This window comes from Oryx dammah, unplaced genomic scaffold (assembly GCF_014754425.2).
Source record: "Oryx dammah isolate SB20612 unplaced genomic scaffold, SCBI_Odam_1.1 HiC_scaffold_25, whole genome shotgun sequence".
Classification (NCBI taxonomy): Eukaryota; Metazoa; Chordata; class Mammalia; order Artiodactyla; family Bovidae; genus Oryx; species Oryx dammah.
Window position 1 is genome coordinate 11,126,721 of NW_024070209.1, and position 21,950 is coordinate 11,148,670.

Sequence of the window (21,950 nt, forward strand, 5' to 3'; positions counted from 1 at the left end):
GTTAGGAGGGACCTCTAATGAGGGACCGCCACCTCATTCTACTTTTGAGTTCATCAAACTCCAAGTGGTTGAAATTCAGATTAAAAAAAAAAAAATCACTTCCCAGATTTCAGGGAGCAGAAGGACTAGCATAAAGGAGGAGGCAGTTAGAATGCTGATTTTATCTGTGCCGGCCAGTTTCAACTTTCACTGGTTACAAGAAAGCAGAAGGGACCCCCCAAGACCATTAATGCCTGAATTAAACCAGGTGGCTCCTTCAGCCACCTCCTCAATGGACGCCCTTCTAAGAAGTCTAAGAAGACTTTAGAAACACTGCTTCAAGAGTCCTCAACCTCAAGATCTTAAATAAGAAAAGATTAAGGGACCAAGTCAAAAGAATATGGAAGTAAAAGGGTTAGACAAGATATAATGTAATGCATTTAACAGAAACCCAGAGAAACCCCAGGAGCAGTTCCGGGCAAGGTCAGGGCTAAATAAGATGACGTCAGAAAAAAAGGGGGGAAAAAAGGAAGCAACTCCGTATCTTCCAGCTGCTTCTAAGACTGAGAAAGCAGCTAAAGCAACACTTCCAGACAGGAGCCACTCAAGTGGAGCACCTCCCCTGGCCGAGTTCTCTTCTCTACAGTTCTGAGCCACAGTCATTTATGAGTAAAATTCCTGCACCCAAATAATGTGCAAAATGGATTCTAAGTTGTTGAAGTTTTATTTAAATAACCTCCAGTGAGAACAGTGTGGGCCAAATATGACCCCTTCCTTGTAATATCTGACCAAGACAGAGTAAGCACAGCCGGCCACTCGTGTGAGGGCTGGGGAACCCCTCAATGAGGGCGGCCACGACCCCGGCCCCGGCCAGCAGCTGGGGAAGCATCCACTGTTGAGCGAGGGTTCTTGATGGTTTCATCGACAGACACGATGAGGCACGCAGCCTCGGAGGCTGCCGTCAGGGCATTGATCCGCACCATTGCTGGCTCCCACACAAAGGCCTCAAAGTTGTCAGCAATGTCCTCAGTGTTGATGTCCACCCCGTACCACATGCCCCCCTGAAAAAGCAGAACAAGAGGGAAACTGCTCTCAAATTTCTTCCTGCACATCCTCTGAGTGACTGAGATTGTGAGGCATCCTCAGGCTCTCTGAACCCGCTGACATCTCCCTAAGGAAGACGGCATTCCAACGGGAGCCTGGAAGCTTCCTCCCGTCCCTGCCCTCCACCACCCCTCCAACCTGAGAAGTGCGGACCAGGGCCTCTCCCAGGCAAGCTGCTGGGTTTTAGGAAGGCCCCAGTCTCACCCTCAGGTCATCCGAGGACTGTATGCCAAACCACGCTTCTCAAGAGGATGACTTTCCAATCCTTGATCTCCTTTTATCATCACACCGCTTCCAGTAGCCCCCATTTTACAGATAAGGAAACTGACTCGCTTCAAGTTCTGCCACAAGTCAGAAGCAAGGCCACTCACTGAGCGCTGCCGTCATCACGCCGAGCATCTAACACACGGCATTTAGCAAACATCTCTAAATAATTGCTGGCTGAACAGCAGATGAACAAAGTAAATTCTCAAGAGATGTGCTCTACAAGGAGGTAGCACAGCCATGGCTGGACTGTCAGCAGGGCCCTGACGTGCTGGAGGAACCCACGAGGAACCGAGTACACACGGGTAGTACACGCTTCCAGGCAGGAGGCTACCGTGTTTCTTCGTTCCCTCAGTGCACCAAAAGGAGTGACCAGACCCTTGCAAGAAGCACTGAAGAAACCCTGGAACAACCAGTCCTGACCCCATGGCTTTCCTTTTGACCTCAGAGGAGGCAGTCAGTTGGTACTGGGTTTGGTTCCAGCACCACCACCTGGGCTGACCACACAGAGCCTGAGTAAGCACAGCACACTCAAAGAATCTAGCCCCATCCACCCAGTCCCTGGACTCAAAGGAAAGGAGTAACCCACCTGGGCATGCCGAGCCCGTAGCTTGTTGAGGATGTTTGTGGCATCAAAGCCAGCATTGTCACAGAGCTGGCGTGGGATAATCTCCAAGGCCTTGGCATAGGCCCCGATCAGCAGCTGCTGTTTTCCTGGAATGGTTCTTGAGTAATCTCGCAGGTACTTGGAGAGCTCCATCTCGATGGCGCCACCACCAGCCACCACCGAATCATTCTGCAAAGACCAGACTCACCTCTAAATTCAAGGAGCTCCCTCTCTAAGCTCCAGCCATGGCCAAACTGGACCACGCAGTCAACAGGCCCCCTAGCCTAGAAGGAAGGCTGGCTCCTCACTCCCTCCCCCAGCCCAAGCCACAGGAAGCCAGGGCATGGACCACGCCTAGCACATCCCAACTGCAATCTGGTGAACCATGTGGTTTCTGACCCTCTTCTAGGTCTCCTACACCTTGAGGGCACCGGCACAATCCCTGGGACGGCTGACTCCATCAGCTTCACAGGTGTTCACAAGAACAAGTCTTAGCTTTTAAGGTAACATGACTTATTTTGAGAGACTGAGGATGTTTCCTTATGATCCATGAGACAATCAGGGCCCACATGCCCCACATGGAAGGACAGGTTATACAGGAAAGGGATCACCACACAAATCCAGGGTTGCAGCAGCTCAAGAGGCAGAGTAGGCTGTGCAGGCTGGAAGCCCCCGGTCTAGTACCTTGATGGCCCTCCTGACAATCATGATGGCGTCGTGCAGGGACCGCTCCGTCTCCTCCATAAATTGCTCTGCACCACCACGGAGGATGATAGTGCATGTCTTGGCCTTAGGGCAGCCAGTGAAGAAATTGTACCTACACCCAGGATCAAATTGTATCTGTGAACTCTTTTCTGCCGCCAACCCACGGTGTTCTGACCTCACCAAGTCCTCCCAACACTCAGCAGCTGCTCCTCTGTCCCTCACTAAAGTTCTCCAAGCCCGCCCTTAAAGGCGTGTTCTTGGGAAGGTCTAGGGCTGTACCACAGGAGCATAAAAGACTGTGGAGTCAGACTGTAGCCCTGATTTGACCTTCTTTCTTCCTGAAACACTTTATATAACTGAGCACTACACACCCCAAGAGATTAAAATTTCAGAAGACAACAGCACATGCTACGGTAGCCTGCCAGGCTCCTCTGGCCATGGGATTCTCCACGCAAGAATACTGGAGTGGGTTGCCATTTCTTCCTCCAGGGCATCCATCCACCCAAGGACCGAACTCGCTTTTCATTGGCAGGCAGGCTCTGGACCTCTAGTGCCACCTGGGAGGCCTGTTATATATACACCACAAACCAAAGATGGCAGAAGGCCATCAGGCAAGTCTCATGAGTTAAGCAAACAGGGAGCCCAGGCCTACCACTTACCTCTCGCCTCCAATCTGAGTCTCTTCAAAGACCTGGCAGTGGCCCAGAACATCTGATGACAGCGCATTCACACTGGTCTGAATGGAGCCTCCACAAGCCTGAAGAACACAAGACAAAATCATCCAGCAGTGACAGATCACATGAGGTGGGAAGCAAGCATCCTGCTACCTAGTTTTAAAGCCGATTGCCATGTTAGACTGCCACGGTGCCCCAGATACACTGGATGAGCCACTCTCACCCTTGACCTCAAGGCTCCCTCTGGAAGAGGAGAAAATAAAACAGAATGAAGACACAGGAAGGGCAAACAAGCCCAGTTAAAAAGCTTTACCCAATACTCTCTTCCCTAAACTAGGGTGCTGAGCCCAGTGACTGAAGTCATGATCAGTGCTTTAAAACTTAAAGCACCTTGGCAAGATGCTTAAGAAAGGGAGGAGGGACTTCCTTTAACAGTCCAGTGGTTGAGACTCCATGCTTCCAGTGCGAGGGTGCAGGTTCCATCCCTGGTTGGGGAACTAAGATTCCACAGGGGCAAGATGCAGCAAAAAAAAAAAAAAGAGAGGAAACCTGGCCTGCAGCATCAAGACTGGAGCTTAGCCAGCTAATCATAGCACTCTGCTAGGTTCCCTCACAAATCAGCTTTCCTGACTTGTTTGGTTAGATTAACTCTTACATAGTAAGTATGCACATACTGGAACTGAAGTGTTTTATGGCAAAAAGAGTTAAGACAAGCCCAGATTCACATACCACTCCAGTACACTAGGGGTAAGTGAAAACCCCTCTGGGGCCAGAAAGACCTAAAAGCAGCCTGTGAAAGTTTGGTTACCATCATTGTCCTCTTCAGATCCTCCTCTGGCACTCGGCCAGCACAGAACATGTCCCTGTCAGCAAAGTACTGGGTGGCCACATCCCCGATGGGGAGTTTGGACAAGACGACTTTGGCTCCGGAATGATGGATCTTCTCTAACTTGTCATAAAGAATGTTCCATTCAGCATCAACAATTGCCTGATAATCCTGAAGAGACCCAGAAAATATTGGTTTATTTGGGAATTAACAGAGGGTAAACAGAAGAGACTCCCCTCAGTTCAAATAAACAAGGACCCTATAAAGTAACTTAGGAACCATCTAAAACTTTCAAACACAAAAGCAGCAAGTAATCTGAGCTCTGGGAGCTACTCTAGAGCTGGTATTTGCTAAGGTGTGAGGCAGTTTGGCCAGCTAAGTTCTAGCTCCTCTGAGGCACTGCACCCATGGAGTCCCCAATGTCAAGACCTTTCCTTCAAAGGCCATTCTGTGTTGGGGATGCATTTTCCAAGAACAGCTGCTTATGGCTGGGTGACAATGCTACGTCCAAAGAGATAGCCTTGCTGATACCAATGTTGGGAGCATACCGGTCCCAGCAGCATGGGACACAGTCTAGAAGGGCAGAGCTCACATCTGCCCAAGTAAGAGGAATCAAAATACAGGGCTCATTTTATAGCTGAAAGGCTCCCGCAAGCCCCTTCCCCAGGGCCAAAGGATAATGTTTCAGCAGGTTTGCCCTATCCAAACCTCCTCAGGTCCAGGTCAGAGAGAATAGAGTGAGAAGAGTGGGCCCAGTATTTAGACATCAATACTTATGGGCATCGGAGGGGGAAAGGAGCCCACAAGTTACCTGAGAAACAAAGCTAAGCCCGAGATGACCACCAAGGCCCAAGGCTTTGGCCCAGAATGCTGCCCATTTTCATGCCGCTGCCAGCGGGAGGACCTACCTCAACTGTGTGGACTCTGATTTCCGCATTATCTTTCTCAGCTTTCAGCTCAAGCTCAACATTTAAAAGGGCAATCATTGGATTATGATACTTTTTGGGTTGCATTTCAAACCCAGCATAAGAGAAAGTCTTCTTGAATGCGACACCAGCGACAAGCTGGGACTCCTGTTTAAAAAAATCAGACGGTTCAACAGTTCAGTACTGGCATGAAATAAAATCAAGTTAGTGGTGTGCTGGACTAATACATGTCCATTTCTGTGAACCTGAAAGGGTTAATTCCACTACTGTAATGAAGTTTTTCCATCGTCCTAAATGCTAGGAAAAACATGAAAACATATTTTGGTTGTCCCTTCAGGATAAGGAAAACCACTTAGCTTGCAGATACTAAACATGGGAAAGGCCTGTCTGGGCTGTCCTTTAGGATTGACCCTCCAAAGTACACGTGCCAAGGGATTCACTGTCGTTCCAACTCGACACCTCCCAGTCTTCACTGCACATACGTACACATATCCCTCCCTACCTGTACTGCACGTGAGCGCACAAACACCTGTGTGCTGTAGCCTAGATGCTTCCTCTCTTTAGGAGATGAAAATAAAAGGTCATAACAGTCAGAAATTTCCCTCATTTCTCAAGTTATCACTGTGGCTTCTCTCACTCAATCCCTCAAAATATGAACTACTACACCACTCATTCCAAAACAGAGCTTGCTGCGTGGCAGATTTAACAGAAGGGCATGAGAGAAAACACACGGCACTTGGGAGTGACTTTAACACTATGAGAAGGCAGGCTCAGTCTCAGATCTCTTATTAAATGACCTAGTCATTTCCCACTCCATAAAGAAGGGTATATTCAGGAAGTGAAGTCAGAAAGAAAAAGACAAATAGCCTATGATATCATTTACATGTAGAATCTAAAATACAACACAAATGAACCTATCTATGAAACAGAAACACTCACAAAGTAAACAGACTTGTGGTTGCCACGGAGGTCGGGGGTTGGAGGAGAAATGGGCTAAGAGTTTGGGGTTACCATGCAAACTATTAGACAGAATGGGTAAACAAAGTCCTACTCTTCAATATTCAGTGATAAATCATAATTGAAAGGAATATGAAAAAGAATCAGGTATGTGTTAACAATCACTTTGCTGAACAGGAGAATTAATACAACACTGTAAATCAACTATATGTCGACAAAATAACAATTGCATTACCAGGACAAAGGACTAGTAAAAGAGACAGACTGAACGTATGTGTGGCTTGCAGCCTCTGGCTTTCTTATCAGTTAAAATTACAGTTCTGATCCCTAGTTTAGTGAATGCCAATTTAATCTCAAGGGTTTCTGGAACAGAAGATGGAACACTGAGATCAAAGCAGTGTGTAAAGACAATGTCAGCAAGCCATGATATAGAGAATGGGCTGAAACACAACCATTTGGGGGCCAAAGGCATGGGAACGGCTCAGGTGACTTTCAGATTCTTTACAGCTTTATTATATAAAGGGAATCTCATCCCACTCTCATGCGCCATGACAGGAAGAAGAGGAGGAGACCAACAGAATGAAAATGCAATTGTGTTGTGCAAATACAGTAGACACTAGCCACTATTTTAATTTAAATAAGTGAAAAAATATGTTGTTAAATAAACAAAAGCCAGTGGCAGGACACTATGCATTACAGGTGAGCATTCGTTTCAGAAAACAATATTTACATTTATACTTATAGATGCACAGTCTGGAAGAACACACACAGTTAAGAGTGGTTTCTGGGGCAGGAGTGGTGTAGGAGACATTTCTGTTTTCCTTTAGGACTTTCTACACAGCTTGACTTCTGTATTATCTGTTCAAGATAAATGAATAAAAGAAGGGAGAGCCTGCTTGTACCACTTGGAGAAGAATGTACTGAAAAGTACTTATATTTATTGAGAGGGTTTCAGATAACTTATCAGAGCTAGCCCTGTCTCCTCAGATATTAACACTGAGATTCTGAAAATCAGCCAGTTCACCCTTCGATTCTGCTGACAAGTAATACAAGTCTGTGGAGGTTACAAAATGCACCTACAGGAGACAGCTTATAGCCACAGTATGAGGAACACAGCTTCAGTCTGGCTTCCAGCCCAAGTGAGCTCTCTCTATTCCTCTAACGCGTGCTGTCCTCCTAAGCCAAGCTGCCTACAGGGTTGATGTGAAAGCAAGAGCCTCCTAGGGAGGCCTCAGCAGGCTCACCTCTAGGGCTCCACCTTGCACCTTCTTGATTCCAATCATTTTAAGCTGCAGCAAATCATCAAGCATCATCACCGCATCCACCACCATCTTAGCGAAGAAGGCTTTCTGCTGGGAGATCAGCTTGGAGCTCAGAGCAGTCATGGCACATTTCTCAAGCAGCTTCCTCTGCTCCCTGGGACACAAGGGTGGGACCTGCATCAGGCCTTGAAAGCCCCTCTTATCGGACTCTATTGCAATGTGGAGATGGTTTCTATTCTGGCCTCTAAATTCAGCCCTCAACCCTTTGTCTTCTGAATCTTTAGGGCAGATTACCAGTGACAGATGGTAATTGCAGTCAAAGAACTTCATGAGTGACAGCTTTTCAACTACAGTCTACAGCCTCTCTTGTACTACACGGACTGGGGTACAGTAAGGGGTTTAGCAAGAGCCAAACAGCCCCAGTCCATGCAGGGTATTCCAGCACACTTCTGCATCCAATCTGGCCATGGGAAGTCAAGGTTCTGACAAAGTTCACTGCAAACTTACACTTTATCTTCCTTCTTCACAGTCACCGCGATCTCTTTGATCTTGTTAACTGCCTGCCAAGAACAGAAACTGGGTGAGTCTCTCACATTAAAAACAAACTGGAAAACTGGATCCCAATCTCTTGCTAGTCCCTAATCTTTACTCCAAAATCTTAAGTATTTCTACTCGACAGCCGAAATAATATTTCTAAGTCTTACAGCTGCCCAGAAAAATATAAAGCTCTAGTTTAGAAAAATGCCCAAAGTTAGAAATGTAGAGCAGGCACAGAACAGGACCAGTGACAACTTCCAGTAATTTATATATTAACTATGTTATGTAATACATGATACACATATTCGTATGTTAAACACTGTATCGTTTCAAAGCCATCTTCTTCAAAAGATATCCTTTCATACATACTTCTCACATATGATTTCATTTTAATGTCACCACCCCAAAACAGAGACAGTGAAGAAAGTAAGGTGAAGAGGAACTGACTTGCCCCAAGCTAAAGAATGAGAGTCAAAGGTCAATAAAAGCAAGGTCTCAAGATGTGCTATGAAGTACTCGATAAAAACAAAACAGCTCTCACTTACTGACAGCCTGTGGTACATCTACATCATGGTCTGTCAGGAAACTGGAAGCTTAAACAGACTAAGTAATATACCTAGTCAATAGCTATTGAATGGTAGAACTGAGATTTCTATGGAGTAGAATTCAGAAAATATTCAAGGAATGTTGTCCCCAGACCCTCCACAACCCAATACAGACCATATCCTAAGAGAAACAAAAAGGTGCCCCAACGGCCCAGCTTCACTAGCACCCCCATACCAACTGTGTGGCAGTGCGGAAAGCGCGGATGATGATCTGCGGGTGCAATCCTTCCTCCACGTAGGGTTTCACCTGTTTCAGAAATTCTGCAGCCAGCAGGGTCACTGAGGTAGTGCCGTCACCGACCTGGAACAGGATGACAGGGAGCTCACATCACTCACGTTCAGGAACAAAACTCCCAAACTCCATTTTCTAGGCAATCTATCCATTTAAACTGGGGTGTTGCTGGGTAGCTATTCATCCCATCAAATGGTCCTGGGGCACAAAATTAATTCCATAGCCAGGCCTATTCTCCAAAGAGGGCTGATCTGGACAAATTTCCCCAGAATATGAAATCATATACACAAATTAACCAAGAACTTACTTACTATGGACAAAGGTACTATGATCAGTAACATAATATACATGCTTATAATATTATAATGCTAATATGTATGATGCTGGGAGGGATTCGGGGCAGGAGGAGAAGGGGATGACAGAGGATGAGATGGCAGGATGGCATCACCGACTCGATGGACGGGAGTCTGAGTGAACTCCGGGAGATAGTGATGGACAGGGAGGCCTGGCGTGCTGTGATTCATGGGGTCGCAAAGAGTCGGACACAACTGAGCAACTTAACTGAACTGAATATGTCACAATTAACAAATAATGGTAGCAAAGGGTATGAGATAAATGGGAACAAATCCTACAGGAGTTCACAAAACAAACCTCTAAGGATCAAAGTCTTTTGTACTTTAAACACTATTTGGAATAAGCAGATTAAGAGCTTGTTTTTCTTAATGGCAATTTTCCATAATGGGATCTAAACTTTATTTTTAATAAAGGAGAAAAAGAATAAGAGCTTTTTTCCCCTTTTCTTTGAGAGAAAAAAAAGCTGTTTAGAAAACTGGTTAACCTCTGATATAGAAGAAATTTACTTTTATCTCACTATGTTTCTGTGGAATGTAAGAGATTTCAGGCAGAAAAAAAGTTACGGTGGCAAAGGGTTTAAGCTGCCAAATTCCTAAACAGAAAGGTATTCCTTTGTTGAAAATTGCCATACTGTTTTCCAGGCTACAGGGTCCTAATAGACCTTTTAATATAACTTTGGGATGTTATCTGTAACACTCTGAAATGCAAACTTGTCTCTCTCAATAAGACTCCAGTGTTAGAAATGATTTTTAAAAAGGCAAAGACAAGTTAATGTCACTGACAGGAACATAAAACGGCAAATTTTATGTTATGTGTGTTTTACCACTATAAAATTTTTTTGTTAAGAAAGAAAAAAGTGAACTGGAAACAATCCCCAACTCCATCTTATAAGGCAACCAACAGATGAGAGGTTAAATTATTTACTGAGCAACTCATATGAATGACAGCACATAGGCCTGGTCCTGACATCTGAGCCACACACAGTGAAACAGAAGGAATTTTAAAGGGCTATTAATTCCATCTACATAGTTCTACAAACCTGTATTTGTGAAATTATGGTTCTAGATATAAAATCAAAATGCTTCAAGAAAGAAGAGCAAAGGAACAAACAGGCATGTATTTCAATCTCCACTGAAACACATAGACTTGATATTCCTACCTCAGCATCTTGGGATTTTGCAATGTCCACTAAAGTCTTCGCTGCAGGGTGGACAACATCAAGGAGTTTCAGAATTGTGGCCCCATCATTAGAAATTGTTGCTTTGCCTTTAAAGGGACAAACACAAAGTAAAAATGTAAAGATCTTTTCTTAAATTCTGACTTCTAGATGGACTTGGAGCCCATATACACTTTACTGGGACAGGACAGAGGGTCTTGTGGTGGGAATGAACTGATCTTTTTATAGATTTAGCTCTGGGCACAAAGGGCCACCTAAAATCACGCATTTCCAAAAACCATGAGCTCTTCATTTTCCCTGAACAGCAAACCTCTACTGGATGTAGAAAACATTAAAAAAAATAAGAATGGATAATCATTTAGATATTCTTAACAGTCGATACCCTGGTATTTCACTTGTAAATTAATACACTAAAACATAATGCGGAATTTGTCTCAGCAACATGATACACCAGGAGTGACCACAGGCAACTTCGGAAGGTTCTATTTCATGTTTTTAGGCCAAATCTCTCTACAAGGCAAGATTCCTGACCTGGCTTCTCCCATATATTCCCAAGAGGCTCAGCATTCAGGACAATGTATGAAAAGAAGTAGCTTCACAGTGAGCAATCCTTCAGCGATCTTAAAAGCAGAGGGATTTCTGTTGCCAATCTCTGCTGGCCCCAAACACTTTAGAGGAGCCTCCTCTTCTACACACTGGTCTGAGAAACTCTGCACTTACCTCGGCCATCCACAATGAGCTTGTCCATACCACGGGGGCCCAGGGTAGTTCTGACAGCCTCAGCAATCACCTGGCAGGCACTGATGTTACTTACAAGCTGAGGGATGCCTTGGGAGCTATCAGTCCCCTCTTTCAACAGGATAACTGGTGTGGGCTAGAGAAGAAAGAGCAATTCACTTAAAAAAAAAAAGAAAATCTGGAGGCCCCTTTAAACCACATTCCCCCAATGTCCATCCACTACATCTATTCCTTAAACAGCCTCTACCCCCAGAGATAGCATGCTCCGCAGGTATACCAGAAAATGGCTGGAGAAGCACTGAGTTAGTCAAAAAGAACAAATAATGTATTCCTCAGTGCCCAGTTGAAAAAGCATAGCCCTTTCAGCTTCTGGCCCTGTTTCCCAAGTTGAGGAGTCAGGCCACCGTACAGGAGGAAGCAGGCTGTACTCAGTGCTCACTCCGGCAAACACCCGTTCAACCGCATGAGAACTAAATCGCAGAGAAGATGGGGCACTGATGCAGAATGAAATGCCAAGAGCTTCAGATGTTGACCCAGAGATGCCCAAGCAGGTGGTTTTACCAATGATGGTAGCTGGAGTGTAGGGAAATGGCTAGGCAGATAAACAAATGGCATGTTTGTCCTGCCTGACAAAACAACTCTAATTTGTACAGCAGTGTTTCCATCTCTCATGCTGGTTCCATAAAGCTTTCTTGTGACTGATCTCCAACCAGATACCCTAAACAAGTTTTTCTCTATTTTGCACTGGTCTCAGAACAGTCACTATTCTCTTATGACTGATTTTATGTATGTAAAACAGGTAAGTGTTAAATACGGTTTCAAAGCTTGTGTTATGTTAGCCATGTGTGTGCAATTAGGCTATGTGGTTATTTAGTCCCAACGTTGTATCTGACCCTCTGCAACCCTATGCTTTGAAATTTATTTCTTACTGTGGATTGCAAATATAAAGTTTGACAGTTACTGCCCATGTCTACCCCAGGGGATATTTCAAGTGTTCGAGTGGAGAAGACATAGAAAAGCATCAGGCTGTCTCAGTCCAACAAAAAGAGCCAGGAATTCACAAACTAGAAAGTCAAACAACCCATGAGGCTGACTCCACATTAACTGAACAATTTCTTTAAAAATCTGACTTCTTTGCCCAGTGTAGCTGGAGGGTAGTGAGTAAGCAAAAGACTGGAATGAGGTTGAAGAAACAGACAGGAATCAAATCACTCCTCATCTGCAGACTATGGTAAGGAGTTTACAGATTTTATTCCTACAAAGAAGGGATGTCCTGGAAAAGCTTTTAGCAGAGTAATGGCATAGTCTAATTTACACTGGGGTAAAAAAACAAAAAAATAACTATAAGAGGCAAGATATAATGAGCAACTGCATAAAAACAGGATAGAAAGATGCACAACAAACTCAAATAAGTAAGAGAGTGGTAGTAAAGAAAATCTTGAAACTTGGGCATTTTATTTTGTTTCAACTTTTCCTAACAAACATATCATATATTACTTAATGGCTTCTCTGAACTCTCAGAATCCCTTCAGGTCCCTTGCAAGAAAAATGGGTTCCCCAAAGACCCCTTCTCCCAGTCCTGCTAAATCATTCTTCAGGGCAGCCTCAAGTCATCTCTGGTCCAACCCTGCCCCAACAGAGATTTACATTATCAATCAAAAACCAACTTGAGTCTTAATCTCTTCCTAGTCCCTTCAACAGAGTCATGCACCCCACCAAGTCTAATTTATCCAGTGTTTATTTTTCTCATCTCTAACTCCAAATTATATCCCACCTGCAAGAGCCACACTGCCACATTCTACCAAAACCACTTTCTTCCCACTAGGCCAGCAATTCCTCAGAGCTGCCATTCTTCTCAACAGTAGTTAACATGGGCACTGGGAACAGGGGATCCCAGAACTCTCTCTGCTCTTTCTCAAGCATAATGTTTATATTGCCATCCATCTTAAAATACAAGCTTCATAAAGGTAATGTGTAAAGGCACTAATTTCAATGTGTAGAGTGCCTAGATCTGGCCACATATAAAGCAGTATACAGAAGCTTTTGGTGCTGAAAATTCCAATTACATTATCAGTTGAACCTTGAACAGTATGGTTTGAACTGTGTGGGTCCACTTATGCCTGTTTTTTTTCAGCAGTAAATACTACAGTACACCACCACCTGAGGTTGGTTGAATCCTCAGATACAGAGAAATCAAGATATGGGGGGCCAACTAAATCATATGCAAACTTTTGGCTTAGCAGAGTCTGGTCCCCTAACTCCCGGAGTTATTCAAGGGCCAAATACACTTGAAAGTGCTTTATACACATCATGAAGTACGGTGGCAATTGGTTCTTATTTTTGGAAAAGCATCAGCAGTATGGTGATACTACAAGCAGGAAGGGCTTGGAAGCAGCTGACCACATTGTCCCAAGTTCCTATGCTGTATGGGCCCTACAGAAATGGCAGGCTGGGTACAGAGATCCTTTGGGGAGGAAAAGGCAGCAGGGCTGGACTGAGCCAAGCTAGGTCAACCAGGATGGTGCCTCTTCTGTCAGGCCTTCAAGGGCAAGCCCAGCTCGTGTCCTAAGTTACTTTCCAACTGCATTTTTACTCAAGTGAAGAAACAACAGCAGAATCCAATAATCTGCCAAGGGTACCTACCACGAGAGGCTTGCTAATTTCAGCTTAATGACCTTCGTTCTCCTTAAAAACTTTTAATAAGCACTATTTAGCTTGATGCTCTATAAAACCACAGGTGTTCATACGCTAAGGCATGCAGCTGAACACAAAGGCAAGGACATATCAATACCTTCTGTGTGGTTGTACCGAAGTCACAGGACTGAGCTTTTCGAGGAACCCTCTTACCTCTATTTCAATCACAAAAGGCTTCCAGAGTATCAGGTACCAATTCAGTACCAGGTACCAATTCAACACCAGGTACCAAACAATAACAGCAAGAAGAGTTCTTGGTGACTTAAGTTTCACACACAAAAAGGAGAGCTATAAAAAGGCAATAAGCAAGGAAATAGAGCAGGGGTCAGTTCAGGAAAAAGCCAAGGTGGTGGTCTGGGGCTTCTTGGTGAAGGGTTTTATCACAAGTCAGAAGAACTCTGGGGGCTGGAAATATAATACCACACTCAAAGTCACACGTCCATTAAGTGGCACAGTCAATCACAAACACAGGCATTCGGTGCGGCTCCAGAGCCCTTACTCTCAAGTGTTCTACTATGCTGCCACGGCATGAGATGAAGGTGACCTCAGGGAAGAGGTGACAGTGAAGACCGGCTGAAGAAGGCAGTACTGGATGTATGAAAGGGAGAGAGGGTACACAGAGTAACGCCAGGTTCCTACTCTCTCAGGCACAAGCAGCATTCTCAGGGCGTTTGGTAGACTGCACACCTGACAGCTGTCAGTCTGACTGACTAGGTCAGGCAGAAGTTGAGGAAGCAGGAAAAGAACAGAGAACTGAGCTGGACGGATAAAAACAGACAAGCGACCCGCCAAGGGCACAGGGACCACAGGTCAGGGTTCTACCTCAGACACTTGAGAGCTGGCCCTGGTCAACAGCGACTCAGGGGACACCACCGAGGTTGTTTGGGGCCCATGGAAGGTACCTGTAGCTCCGAGTTGGAGAAAGGGATGCCACAGAAGGGGGGAGGGGAGGGCTACAGACAGCCTCCACGATTCACCTGCTTCCCTAAAGAAAATGAGACCCAGAATTAGGTGGCCAACTAGAAAAGCCATCTAATGTCACATCTGGAAGGGCAGATAGGGTCAGAGGCTGGGTCTTCTCACCTCTAATGCATCACCCCCACTGCCCTGCCCATTCTCCTGGTTGAGAAATTGCACCATAGAAGCTGTACTAGGGGCCTAGTACATTCAGTAGGTACTAAAAGTTCAAACTACCACCCAGCAGTGCTCATTTCACATGCTAGCAAAGTAATAATGCTCAAAATCCTTCAAGCTAGGCTTCAACAATACGTGAACCAAGAACTTCCAAATGTACAAGTTGGATTTTGAAAAGGCAGAGGAACCAAGATCAAACTGCCAACATCTGCTGGATCGCAGAACAAGCAAGGGAATTCTAGAAAAACATCTACTTCTGATTCACTGACTCTTCTAAAGCCTCTGACTGTGTGGATCACAACAACTGTGGAAAAATGTTAAAGAGATGAGTATACTAGACCACCTTAACTGCCTCCCGAGAAACCTGTATGAGGTCAAGAAGCAACAGTTACAATCAGACACGAAACAGTGGACTAATTCAAACTGGGAAAGGAGTGTGTCACGGCTGTATACTGTCACCCTGCTTATTTAACTTATACGCTGAGTACATTGTGCAAAATGCCTGGCCGAAGCTCAAGCTGGAATCAAGATTGCTGGGAGAAATAGCAATAACCTCAGATATGCGATGACACCACCCTAATGGCAGAAAGCAACTAGAAAGCCGCTTGATGAAGGTGAAAGAGGAGAGTGAAAAAGCTGGCTTAAAACTTAACATTCAAACAACAAAGATCATGGCATCCAGTCCCATCACTTTATGGCAAACAGATGGGGAAAAAATGCAAACAGTGACAGACTTTATTCTCTTGGGCTCCAAAATCACTGCGGATAGTGGCTGCAGCCATGAAATTAAAGGACTCTTGTTCCTTGGAAGGATCTAGACAGCGTATTAAAAAGCAGAGACATCACTTTGCCGACAAAGCTCTGTATAGTCAAAGCTATGGTTTTTCCAGTAATCATGTACAGATCTGAGAGCTGGACCATAAAGGCGGCTGAGTGCTGGAGAACTGATGTTTTCGAACTGTGGTGCTGGAGAAGACTCTTGAGAGTCCCTTGGACTGCAAGGAGATCAAACTAGTCAATCCTAAAGGAAATCAGTCCTAAATATTCATTGGAAGGACTGATGCTGGAGCTGAAGCTCCAATATTTTGGCCACCTGATGAGATGAACTGACTCAGTGGATAAGACCGTGATGCTTGGAAAGATTAAGGGCAGGAGAAGGGGACGACAGAGGATGAGATGGTTGGATGGCATCACCGACTCGGCGGACATGAGTTTGAGCAAGTCCGGGAGTTGGTAATGGACAGGGAAGCCTGGTGTGCTGCAGTCCATGGGGTCGCAAAGAGTCAGACAAGACTGAGCGACTGAACAACAAAATGCGTTTACTTAATGAATGAAGGGATGACGAGCGGAGTACGAGCGGAGGGATCTGTTTTCAATTATGCAGCAGCAAGGGCGCAGGGAGCGGGGCGATGAGAGACCACAGCTGAGACCTTGGGCTCCGTCCCCATGCTGCCTCTGCCGGTTCTAGGAAGCACCTTTCTTCACATCCGCATTTTTCAAGACAGCCAGAGCTTCCAAGTCTGGCCCTGGACCGCGTATGCACGCTCAACCTGCAGTCATTTGAGCCAGGTCATGATTATGGGGGGCTCCGAAAACCGGGTGACCGACGCAGGTTCAAGGCCCCGAAGTACCCTGGGACTTGTAGTCCCCAGCCGGCCCGACCGGAGCCTCCTCTTGAGCCCCACAAAACCCTCGCTGAGGGCAGCTTCTCCGGGCCCGCGCCCACCAGGCGGTAGCGGGCCGGGGTCCCTCACAGACAGAGGGTCGGAGCGAGAACCGAGTCAATAAGCAGGAGAAGGTTCTATGAGACTAGCCTAGGCCAGGCGGGCCAGCTACCGACCAGATGGCAGCGGATGGGGCCGGATGACTGAGATGCGACTCACCATCATCTTGTAAGCTTATCCAGTGGCCGGCTACTCCTCTTCTCCGCGCCCGGGACGCCCAGCAACCCCACAATGCTCCGCGCCAGAGAAATCCCCAGAAGCTTCACAAAGCCGTTGGACCGGGAGAGGAAGGGGTGGGCCACTTCCGCCACTCTATGGTTCGCTACCACAGAGTCGGCGTGGCTAGAAGGGTCAGAGGCTGGGCCTCGGTGAGAGCTAAGAGAATCGTTGGTAAGGGAAGGTTCGCCGGTTTTCCATGGTGCCATTATTTTTGAGCATGTAGAATCCTTGCTCGGCCGCGTCAGCCACTAACTAATTCCATTCCCCCTATCTCCCAAGACCAAGGGATGCAATAAACGCATATATTTATAGACTGCTGAGAGACAGGCTTTTACTAAGCATTTGACGTGAGTGAGCTCGTTGTTAAACACTATCGTTTTGGTAGTACCACGATCACGCCCACTTTACAGATGCGGGAACTGAGGCTGAGAGGTTAGGTGTCCAAAATCACATGTGGGCACCTGGCCCGAATGCTCGTTTTCTGGTTTGGCACTGTCAGAGCTTCCTCGAGTGTCGGGTACATCAGGCCACATCCCCAGAGCCTACTGACTACGAGCGCACAAACGCCCGTGGAACTAGGCAGAGGATGAGCACAGCAGGGGTCGCCGGAGACCTGGGCACTAGACGAATGCCTTCCCAAGAGGATGGGGAAAAGGAAAGCACAGGTAGAAGATAAATCGTTGTCTTGCGAAGCGGCCGCGGTGAGGATTTGGCCGAGAACGCACAAGCTGACTAGCCAAGACTCTCGGGGCTGAGGCGAGTCCTGCGGGTCTCCCATTCTCAGTTCCTGCGGCCTCCGGGGCCCGCCCTTTGCCTGAAAGGTCCTGCAGAGTCTAACCCAAAAAGAGAAATGCTGGGGCGGGGGCCGACAGTTGCAGTTAACAGTTTAGACCAATCAGCCCTCGGCCTCACTTCTCTCGACCAATAGGAAGTGGGCTAGGGCGTAGGGGCGGAAAATGTGGCTACATAAGCAGGCCTCAGAGCCAATCAGTCCTAGGCCTCATTCCGGTCAGCCAACCGACGGCGTGAGCGGGTCCGGGGGCGGGAGGCCAGAGCAGCTGTCAGGCCGAAGTCCGGCTAGCTACGCGCGGCGGGGTGGCTGGAAGAAGCGCGGCGCCCGGCCGGGCCCTGGAGATGGTCCCCGGCGCCGCGGGCTGGTGGTGTCTCGTGCTCTGGCTCCCCGCGTGCGTCGCGGCCCACGGTGAGCGGCAACGGGCGGGGCTACGCTTCAGGGCGGGGCTGGCGGACCAGCTTGAGCGCGTCCTGGGCCGGGGGCCACGGGTCACCTTGGGGACCCCGCGAATTCGGAGCAAGGCAGGTCCAGACACCGGCACCTGGAGTGGGTGGATAGTGGTCCCCAGGGACATTAACTGGGAGCGGCCTGAGGCTGGGCTGTGAGTCTCCAGCTGCCCACGTCGAAAGAAGGCTCCCCCTACCCCCACTAGCGCCGACTTAGGTGGCTGACGGGGGTGAAGAACAAGAAACACCTAGGGGTACTACAAGCTGGAAATATGTGAGCACTCACATACGTAAAGGGGACCCTGGAGAATGGAAAGGCTACCCACTCCAGTATTCTGGCCTGGAGAATTCCATGGACTGTATAATCCATGGGGTCGCAAAGAGTCGGACACGACTGAGTGACTTTCACACAGGAATACTACAAGCTGGAAATATGTGAGCACTCATACATAAATGGGACCACACGTTGCTATTTGTGGGCTTACACGCACTTAGCACATATGCACACACCAAACCTGTTTGCACCTACATGAGAATGTAAACATACACCCATATACATACGTGAGCACGTGTATATCTACACTTAATTTACACGGATCAGCGGATACAAAGGCTAGGCAAAGATGTGTAGGGAGGAGGGGAATTTTAGTGCTAATCCAGGAAGTTCTCCTGGGAGTGCATCTCTGTTTGACAGGAAGCCTCCACTCCCAGGACAAAAGGCTTTATGTGTAGCCCAGTACCAAACCAGTGGACCTCTACCTGGTGGCTGATTAGGATGTATAAAAGGACAGCTAAAGCCACAGTTGATCCCAGGCCTGACACACAGTAGCGACTTGTGGCATAAGTTTCCACCCTTTCACATTACTCAATCTCTCTGGGCTAAGGAAACCAGCCACTTAAGTTCAGGTAAAACATTACACTTTGGTACTAAAGAGATCCACATCCCAGAAAAATCTAGTTGTTCTGGCAATTCCTTGCCAGAAATAGTTGTTCATCCACACAACCTTTAGGAGCACTGCTTACAGTCTAGCCACTATGTTGGTTAAGGTGGATACAGTGTGGAATGAAATTACATACTTAAGTCCTTGTTCTAGTGCAGGAGAGAGACAAAAGATAATTCCAAATTATGTTAAAAGTGTCATTGGAGACAAAGTACATTTTTAAATGGGCATAAAAGGAGGGCAGTCACAGGGCAGGTTTCTCTGAGAAACTGATCTGATGGATGAATAGGAGTGAGCCCTATAAAGAGGCAGAGGTGCGGTATGGTGAGGCAACTTGCGAGAAGACTTGGAGATGTGAAGAAACTGGAAGCCAGTGTAGTTAGAACACAGGAAGGAAAGAGATGAGGTTGGAGTAGCTGCCAATGGCCAGATCAAGCAGGGCCTTGCAGACTAGAGTTTAGGTTTTAAGTGCAAAAGGAAGTCCTTGAAGGGTATTGAAGCTCTGGCAGTGGTGACATGATCATATATGCTTTGACGTTTTAGGAAATTCCTGGCAGTTGTTAGGGGAATGGACCTTAGGGAGCAAGAATGGAGGCTAAGATAGACCAGTTAAAAAGCTGCATCAGCTAGGATAAGAAATGGTAGTGATTGGACGAGGGGGGAATGGCAGTGGAACCAGATTTTTTTTTTTTTTACAACAGCTACCACATCTACCACCTTGAAACTCTTAGGTCTACTTCAGAGCAAAGATGAATTAACCCTCAGAGAGGTCACACTGGAACTCTCAGTCTCCCTGGCTCACCTCTGTAAGCAGCAGCAGCTGTAAACCTCTGGGGTCACTAACTCTGTCTGCATCAGCTCTATCCTCCCCAGGGCAGAGACCATCTATCCTACCTACTTCGAGGACACAGTTCGTTGAAGCTGGGTCTCTGGGCCCAGACCATAGCCAGCCTGTTGAAGGCATGGAGTCCATGATCTGAACCTGAACCAGCTTTTCCCCCTGAGGCTTCTCACCTGTACATTTTACCTTTCAGGCTTACGTATCCATGATTATTTGTACTTTCAAGTGCTGAGTCCTGGGGACATTCGCTACATCTTCACAGCCACACCTGCCAAGGACTTTGGCGGTATCTTTGTAAGTTCAGGGAGGCCCCCTCATAGCTGATGCTGTCTCCACATTTCCCCCTACTAAGTTGAGGTGACCTTCATCAATTCAATCAATACCTGAGTGCTGGGACAGAGAAGGGGGCAGAATCCTGCTCTGTCTTCTAGGGGTTATAGAGCCAGGAAGGAAGGGCTTCCGGCGGTTCCTCTGGGTATAATACAGACCTGGGCATCACAGAGGAAAAAACTGTCTTCTTAAGGATGTGAAATAGTTAAAAAAAAAAAAAAGCCAAAGGCTCTGCTAGCTCCACCGCTGAACTATTAATACGTGAGTCTGGGTCCATAGCAACTTACCTGTGTCTGTGAAAGTGAGGGTGGAAAAAAAAAATAATGATTTGACCAAAAAAAAAAAAAAAAAAGAAAGAAAGAAAGAAAGGGAGGGTGGGATAGGACAACCAGACAATTGTGAGAATTGAGTAAAAGTGCTCAAGTGTCCAGCACACAGAAATCACGTATTTTCTTCACATTTTGTGAGGAGCTGATACAGTGGCATGATCAGCTCGGTCCTAACCCCTCCCCACACTTTCACCTGTTTAATTATCTTTCAGCACACAAGGTATGAGCAGATTCACCTTGTCCCTGCGGAACCTTCAGAGGCCTGCGGGGAACTCAGCAACGGTTTCTTCATCCAGGACCAGATCGCGCTGGTGGAGAGGGGGTAAGGCGCGGACAGGCACAGGCACCAGGGGAGAGTCTGAGATCAGTGTTGGTGGTGATACTTTGAAATAAGTGTTTTTAAATAATTCGTCTTTTTAAGAGTCTTTAAGAAATGTCTTAAAATTATCCAAGCCTTTGGCCATTTACTTGTGAGCCTCTATAAAAAAATAATCCTCATGGTTGATCCTTCTGGTACCCTCCCAGGGTGGTGGTCTGGGGAGGGAATAGCTAGGACCCTGCCTTTTCTTTGGTCTCATCATCACCTCTTCCAGGGGCTGCTCCTTCCTCTCCAAGACCCGGGTGGTGCAGGAGCACGGCGGACGGGCAGTGATCATCTCTGACAACGCGGTTGACAATGACAGTTTCTACGTGGAGATGATTCAGGACAGTACCCAGCGCACAGCTGACATCCCCGCCCTCTTCCTGCTTGGCCGAGATGGGTGAGGGGTCCTTGTCTCTGGCTGTATTAGCACCAAACTGGGTGCCACAACTTGGGGAGGTCAAGGGCAATTACTAGTCCCTACCCACAAGCCTCATCTTGGGGTGCCCTGGTTGGAGGGCCAAAAAAGTCCTCAGGCTCTGGAACTCCCAGAGTAATGGGGACAGTGGGGCATGATGGGGTGCTGGGGAAGTGACCATCACCACCTCTCTCCATGCCCTCCCAGCTACATGATCCGCCGCTCCCTGGAACAGCATGGGCTGCCTTGGGCCATCATTTCCATCCCAGTCAATGTCACCAGCATCCCCACCTTTGAGCTGCTGCAACCGCCCTGGACCTTCTGGTAGAAGAGTTGGTCCCACATTCCAGTCATAAGCAACTCTGGGCTGAGAAGGGAAAATCCAGGAATTCTGCTGTTTAGGATTTGGGGATAGCATTTGGGAACTGGTGGAGCCAGGTAGAGGAAAAGGGCTTGGGCTTTGGCTCAGCTGAAGGAAGCCACACCACTGGCCTTTCCTTCCCTGGGCTCCTAAGGTGTCTCATGCTATGGGAAGAGGCAAGAGCCAGGCCCTGGGGCTGGTGGGCTTGGGTCTGAAACTAAAGGGGCCAACAGCAGGTGGTTTGAGAGCCATCTGAGACCTGTCACATCCCACCTGGCTCCAGCCTTCCCACCCAGAGTCTTTCACAGCAGTTGCTGGAATGGTGTAAGGAGCTGGTGTTTGAGGACTTAATAAACCCTCAGTGACTTTTTAGCAATAAAGCCTCTCATCAGGGTTGCAACTGTGTCCTACA

General features: G+C 47.0%; 2 protein-coding genes across 2 annotated transcripts; one reads left to right on the top strand and one right to left on the bottom strand.

The window, feature by feature from the left end:
• Positions 1-671: 671 nt before the first annotated feature.
• On the bottom strand, positions 672-17,557 carry CCT7 (chaperonin containing TCP1 subunit 7). Its single transcript, XM_040223924.1, has 12 exons — positions 16,659-17,557; positions 10,930-11,083; positions 10,192-10,298; positions 8,622-8,747; positions 7,812-7,864; positions 7,287-7,458; positions 5,068-5,232; positions 4,142-4,330; positions 3,319-3,416; positions 2,639-2,771; positions 1,937-2,143; positions 672-1,040 (listed from the first exon to the last, which is right to left on the bottom strand). The coding sequence occupies exons 1-12, from the start codon at positions 16,662-16,664 to the stop codon at positions 819-821; spliced, it is 1,632 nt and encodes a 543-aa protein (XP_040079858.1). The 5' UTR covers positions 16,665-17,557; the 3' UTR covers positions 672-818.
• PRADC1 (protease associated domain containing 1) lies at positions 17,101-21,938 on the top strand. The gene is made up of 5 exons (XM_040223926.1): positions 17,101-17,919; positions 19,933-20,033; positions 20,611-20,720; positions 20,992-21,159; positions 21,385-21,938. The coding sequence occupies exons 1-5, from the start codon at positions 17,853-17,855 to the stop codon at positions 21,503-21,505; spliced, it is 567 nt and encodes a 188-aa protein (XP_040079860.1). The 5' UTR covers positions 17,101-17,852; the 3' UTR covers positions 21,506-21,938.
• The last annotated feature ends 12 nt before the right edge of the window (positions 21,939-21,950 follow it).

Excerpts from the sequence above, each read along its gene's own strand:
- CCT7 (XM_040223924.1), bottom strand. Across the intron at positions 10,299-10,929 it reads GCTCATTGTGGATGGCCGAG|GCAAAGCAACAATTTCTAAT; the intron begins GTAAGTGCAGAG and ends GTCCCTTTAAAG. Across the intron at positions 7,459-7,811 it reads GTGAAGAAGGAAGATAAAGT|GGAGCAGAGGAAGCTGCTTG; the intron begins GTAAGTTTGCAG and ends CTTGTGTCCCAG.
- PRADC1 (XM_040223926.1), top strand. The coding sequence starts at position 17,853 with ATGGTCCCCGGCGCCGCGGGCTGGTGGTGTCTCGTGCTCTGGCTCCCC. Across the intron at positions 17,920-19,932 it reads CGCGTGCGTCGCGGCCCACG|GCTTACGTATCCATGATTAT; the intron begins GTGAGCGGCAAC and ends TTTACCTTTCAG. Across the intron at positions 21,160-21,384 it reads TTCCTGCTTGGCCGAGATGG|CTACATGATCCGCCGCTCCC; the intron begins GTGAGGGGTCCT and ends ATGCCCTCCCAG.